The 6,918-nt window shown below is 27.9% G+C and overlaps 1 protein-coding gene across 1 annotated transcript; it reads left to right on the forward strand.

Moving 5' to 3' along the window:
• Nucleotides 1-4,722: 4,722 nt before the first annotated feature.
• LOC124499926 (zinc carboxypeptidase) lies at nucleotides 4,723-6,680 on the forward strand. Its single transcript, XM_047063925.2, is given in 7 exon segments — nucleotides 4,723-4,979; nucleotides 5,033-5,159; nucleotides 5,421-5,766; nucleotides 5,852-6,038; nucleotides 6,040-6,075; nucleotides 6,143-6,227; nucleotides 6,308-6,680. Coding segments are annotated over 7 exon segments (1,167 nt in total). The 5' UTR covers nucleotides 4,723-4,778; the 3' UTR covers nucleotides 6,493-6,680.
• Nucleotides 6,681-6,918: the final 238 nt, after the last annotated feature.

Consider the following 6,918-nt stretch of genomic DNA (forward strand, 5'->3'; position numbering starts at 1 on the left):
TTTTTTTTTTTTTTTTTGCTTTCATTATTCATTCATTATTTTATTCCATTTCGATATGATAAATATCTCTATTTTCTTTTTCTTTTTTGTTGTTGTTGTTGTTGTTGTTGTTCAAGTCCATTATAATAATAATAATAATGATGATATGTGTCAAAATCTTTGCTATACAAACAAACAAACAAACAAACAGAAAAAAAATAACAACGTGCAAATAAAAAAACAAACACAGACACACATACACATATTGTCATCGTCATTATCATCATTGAATAATTGGCTTTTTTTTCATCTATCACAAAGTAAATCATCATCATCATCATCATCATCATTATCATGGTATTAATATTAATAAAGTCAATAATAATAATAAGATGAATCAAATAGGATTCTGTGTTGATATTGGCCATGTGTGTGTGTGTGTGTGAGTGTGTGTGTTTGTATATATAAACAAATAGCCACAATGATCATCTAACGAATCATATTAATATGTTATTTTGTTACACATCACTTGAATGAGAATATTAGCGAGAAACAAGATTCTCTTCATGTGTGTGTGTGTGTGTGTGTGTGTGTGTGTGCATAATGAATCTGAATCACATGAAAATATGTTAATCATCTGCTAGCTTCTAAATTCATTCATTTATATTTATTCATCAATATTTGTAAATATTTTTGTTTTTTTTTCACTCACAAATATCAATCGATGATGATGATGATGAATTGATTTGATATTTTCAAATTGTATCTTTCTCTAGATATTCATAGAATTTGTTCAATCATTTCAATAGACGAACGGATTTGTTTTTTTTCTAATCATTGCTGATCATTATTCTTATGATTGACAATAAAATATTGATGATTTTTTTTTTGAATAGATTAATAGCAACAAAGAAATGTATGAATGGTTGAACAGAATAAAAAGGTTAATTACAAATAATAAAAGCAGCAGCTGCTGCTGCTGCTGCTTGAAATTCATACTACACAACATGCCTCCACCCGTTTGTTTTGGATGATATTCTCATTCATCATAATATACAGCTCTATTTTAGAATTTTTTTTTTAGTGACCCAAACACGATATAAAAAAAGAATTCTACAAGATAGAAATAATGAAGAAACACACACACACACACACACACACACACACTTGAAACCTTATAAAACCAATCTACCTACATATAGAGAGATTTTCTCTTTCACTTTTTCTTTTGTGTTCCATTTGGAACCAGTTACACAATATGTTCAATAACATTTTATCGTCATCGTAGTGTTTTGTTTTTTTTTCCTTTTGCTAGAAAAATATTATGATCATCATCATCATATAACATTAATAATGTTCAATGTTCAAACAACTAGCTAACCAACCAAAACAATCGTTATAACCACATACAAACACACACACACAACCGAAGTAACCAATCAACCAACCAATCAATCCATCGGGTTTTCGTATATATATTATATATTATTAATTATTGATTACAAACAACAACGACAACCACAATATTATCCAAAAAAAAAAAAATAACTAACTATACTTTGAATCATTATGATATAAAATTTGCAATTTAGTCATTTGATAGAAGAAAGGGACAGAGAAAAAAAAATGACAAAAACTTTGAAAAAACAACAACAACAACAACAACAAACTATTGGTCATTGGATAAATGATTGGATTCTCACTCAAATATTCGTGCGTTCACAATATTAATAATAAATTCAATATATATATAAAAAAAATGATTGAAATGAAATGAAAATATATCGATTATGACAATAGAGTGAATATATTTTTTCTTCATTTCTCTAGCTAATATAATGATCATGATGATAGTGAAAATGTTGATAGATTGGCTCAATTTTTTTTTCTTGAGAACCACTTACCTTTTTTTTATTATTTTTTTTTGTTTCTTCTTCTTCTTGGGTTTTTCCTTCTTTTTTTATGATTTTTTTTATATTATACAAAATTCATCATTTTCATGTAATCGATGATGATAATTTTCAATTTTATTTTTCTTGAATAATGAAATTTACAGCGGCATACAAATATCGATCCAATTATGATGATGATGATGATGATTATGATTTATTCGATTCGTGAATGAACAAAAAAAAAACAATAAAATTTGCGAATAAATGATGGATTGTGAATCCAAAATTCTGCAAAAAAAAAATATCCACGTGCAACAGTGTCATAGAGATTATTAGAATCGTTGAATGTAAAATTCGCAAAGGATGCACTGGAAACACCCACACACACACACACAAAAAAATTTTGAAATATACGGCTTCTAAAAAAAACAACAACAATGCATTGAAAAGAATCAAAATTCCAACATTCAATGTTTTATTTTATTTTATTTTTTTTCATCCAATTTCATTCATAGGTAGAGATATAATAACGGCTTTCATAGCGATCGTCTCACTATCATCGTTGTCAAAAGACGAATAAAAATCCCAAGGCACTTGTGGGTCTTTTTTTTCTCTTTTTTTCTTTCTGGTTTCCACACACACACACACACACACACACATACACACTGGGTAGGAGTATGAACACACACAGAATTTCTCAGTTTCATCAGGTTCACATTTCGATTTGATTCATTCTCTTATTCTCTCATTCTCTCTATTTATATACAATTCAATTTCTATTCTAAATTAGAATCCGATGATGATGATGTGTACGCATGCTCTGAAAACGCATGTTTTTTCAAATATTTTTTTTTTTTGGGTAAAAAAAATATATAAACAAAACATGGCAATTCTGTTCCTATTTCTATGGTGAAAGAAAAACAAAAATCTCTATGAATGGAATATACCATGTGTGATTATTTAATGGCAAAAAAAAATAAAATAAAAATAATATAATAACCGCACAGACACAATCAAACATTTAAAATTCTTGTTGTTGTTGTTGTTGTTGTTGTTTAAACGAATAGATAAAATTCTCGTTTTTTTTGCGATTGTTGTTGTTGTTGTTGCTGCTGTTGCTGTTGTTTATATTTGAATCGATTGATGTATGGATAGAAAGTGAAAGAATAAGAGGAAAAAAAATTGATTGATGTTTGTTTATTACAATTACAACAACAACAACAACAACAACATCAACTAAATTTATAAATCCAGATGTCGATTTTTTTTCTGCGGCTGTTGTTGTAGTTGTTGTTGTTTGAAAATCAACTTGATTAAGAAAACAAAACAAAACAAAAAAAATGAAGAAGAAGACGAAGAAAACCATGATGTAAAGGATAAATGTTATGTTGATCAACAGCGAATGATAGTGGTAATAATAATAAACAAAATAAACTTCTACTTTGAGCAATGAATTGAAGCTAAAAAAAAGAAAAGAAAAGAAACCTATTACAAACTAAAACTTGATCATTTCCGTTATTGTTCCGTTTCTTTTTTTTGGATTTTGATATTTTTTTTCCACCCACTTCTTATAGTGGATAATATTGGCATTTTTCCTACGGACACACATACACACACACACACAAACAAACCATAAAATGTGATATATGGTACAAACATTTGTCATTGCTGTGTCAATTCACAGCAATCAATTTCATTTTGAATGTGTGTGTGTGTGTGTGTGTATCGATTTGTTTTAAGTGTTCATTTGTCTGGGTTTTTTTTCGTTTGTTTGTCTACAAGAAAAAAAATGTGGTTAAATCGGTAAATGGATCGGATTTTTTTTTTGTTTTTTTTTTAGTTTGAAAAAAAATCGTTTTTTTTCTCTCCACTGTCATATTTGTTTGTTCATTTTTTTTTTGATGATTTTCTGATTGATAAAATCAATGAATTGAACCACCATGATGGATAATCGTGGCAAAGAAAAAAAAACTAATCAAACAAATTGGTCTTTACTTCATTTTTTTTCATTGTTTCATTCTCAGTCTTATTTCTCTATCTCTTTTTACCTCTCAATTCAATTCAATGGTTGATTTTCCATTCGGCTACTGCTTCAATTCTGTATGGTTTTTTTTTGGATATTTTTTTTCGTGTGTGCGTATGTTTTGCAATACATGAATACGCCCAGAATCCTGTGTGGGTATGCGGTGATGGGGGAGAGAGAGAAAAGTTTTTTTTTTCATTCATTCATTTTTACCATACATAATTGATTATCGTTCTAAAATATAATGAAAATGAATGAAAAAGATGAGAAAAATGAAGAAAAAAAACAATCGAATAATCGATTAATCAATCAATCAATCAATCATTTGAATCGATATCCATTTGAATGATTTGATCTATGATTAGTATAATTGTTTTTTTCATCATCATCATCATCATCATGATTATGATGATGGTGAGCTGAGATGATGTATTTTTTGGTGACAAAACACCGATAATTCATCATTAAATCATTCAATCGAATCCATAATTTTCGCAATTATTTCAATGAATTATTGAAGAAAAAAAAATTGGGGAAAAAAACATAAATTTGGGTTAAATGAAAAAATCAATGATGATGATTTTTGATTGTTGTTGTTGTTGTTGTTGTTGCAAAATGACATTCGAAACCTATTGATGGCCATTATCAATACACACAAAAATGATCCATCATGTTGTTGATCGAAGGTTAAAACAAAAAAAAAATAAAATATTGTGACCGGAAATTTAAACTATACTGTAATCAATGTTGAACAATGATGATGATGCTTTAAAATGGTAGTGATTTATAAAATATATAAAAATGAAAAAAATTCATTCATTTCAAATCGATTGATGATCAATTACAATTTTTCATCATTGTGTGAGATTGTAAATTGATTAAAAATGGAACCAATCAAATCATTATTGGTTTTATCATTTTTGACAATGGTCACCTTGTCAATGTGCCATCCAACAGCAACAAATGGTCGTTTTTATCGTAATGATGATGCCATTATGGACTATGATGGATATCAATTAATTCGTATTAAACCAATGAATATGGAACAGATTACAATTCTTAAACAATTGGAAAATGAATATGAGGTATTGTCAATACATTGTTTTAATTATTATTATCATTTTCATCATTCAAATAGATGGATTATTGGAATCCAATCGTTAATAATGTACATGATCAACAACCAATAATGACAATTATTGATCCACAACGTTTAGAATTTCTATCACAATTAAATCAATCAAACATTGAATATGATATACTAAGCAATAATTATAAACAAATCATTGATCAAGAACGTTTGGAAATGTATACAGCAAAATTGTTACGATCAAATTATTATGGTGAAAATTTTGACTATGGAAATTATCATACATATGATGAATTGAATGAACAAATCAATTATTTGGCCACTAAATGTAAGTGTTTGATGTTTGGATGCTACTAATATTAATCTATATATAACATTTATAATTCTTGTCCGTCCATCCATCCATTCATCAATCAATCAATGAAACAAAAAATAGTTCCCGAAAATGCTGAAAAAATTTCCATCGGTTATTCATATGAACAACGAAATATTATGGGCATTAAAATTGTTAATAATAAACAGAATAATAGTAGCCAGATAATTTTTGTTGAATGCGGTATACATGCACGTGAATGGATTTCACCAGCATACTGTATATGGTTAGCTGGACAATTATTAACCAATAAAAGATTATCATCATTGAATGAACGTTATCAATTCATTATTATACCATCATTGAATGTTGATGGCTATGTATTCACACATACACATCAACGATTATGGCGAAAAACACGATCACGACAATATGGAACAAATTGTATTGGTGCCGATCCAAATCGAAAGTGAGTATATATATATGCATATAAAATGATAAAAAAAAAACAAACTCTATAAAATCTGTTATTATTATCCATCTGAATAAAATAGCTGGGCTATTTCATGGTGTCAAAAAGGTTCATCATTAGATCCATGTCAAGATACTTATTGTGGTAGAGGTCCATTTTCTGAAATTGAAGTACGACAAATGGCAAATTTTGTACATAGATATGAGGGTAAAATTTTTGCCTATTTTGCCATCCATAGCTATAGTCAATTATGGATGTTTCCATATGGTTATACAGCCAAGACGAGTGGATAATTATAATCAATTGGTTAGTAATGTGCATTTTCAATAGATTGATATTCATTACATTTTTATTATTTGTTGAAAAAAACAAGCGAATAGCTTCTTTAGCTGCTGTCCAATCAATCCGTTCATTGTTTGGTACCCAATTTAAATTCGGATCAATTGCTGAAATTATTTGTAAGTACAATAATTTACAGTTAAATTTTCAATTTTGATTTTCATACCTTTTTTTTGGTTTGTTTTTTTCATTAAAAAAGATTCAGCATCAGGTTCTAGTATCGATTATGTATACGATTCATTAAATGTTAAAAATACATTCGCACTTGAACTTCGTGATAAAGGTAGATATGGTTTTCAATTACCGAATTGGCAAATTATACCAACCTGTGTGGAAACATTGGCCGGAATGAGAACGGCAATCGATGTATTGGATGGATTCTAAGAAAAAAAACAACAATTCATATGAATTCGTTAATGACATCTAGTGAGCGAAATAGCAATTAATTTCACTTTATGTTCTATTTACACATAAACGATCATTTTTGGTCATTATAATCAATATACAATATATAAATTCTCGATAAAATAATCATCTTTTTGAAAGTGAATAAAAAATTTAGGAAAAAAAAACATTGCCATTAATCGACATTGTTAATCTCTTAATCAGGAAAAAAAACCGAGAGAGAGAAAATGATTAGCCAGTCAATATATATTTTCAATGATGATAATCTAGCATCATGCGTGTAATAATAAATATAAATATGGATTAAAAACAGCAGATTTTCGAATAGGTAGCCTGCCATATATATAAAAATGATAATTATATATGGACGCCTAGTTTGTTTTGTTTTTTTTTTGTTTTTTTTAC

Source organism: Dermatophagoides farinae, chromosome 5 (assembly GCF_024713945.1).
Source record: "Dermatophagoides farinae isolate YC_2012a chromosome 5, ASM2471394v1, whole genome shotgun sequence".
Lineage (NCBI taxonomy): Eukaryota > Metazoa > Arthropoda > Arachnida > Sarcoptiformes > Pyroglyphidae > Dermatophagoides > Dermatophagoides farinae.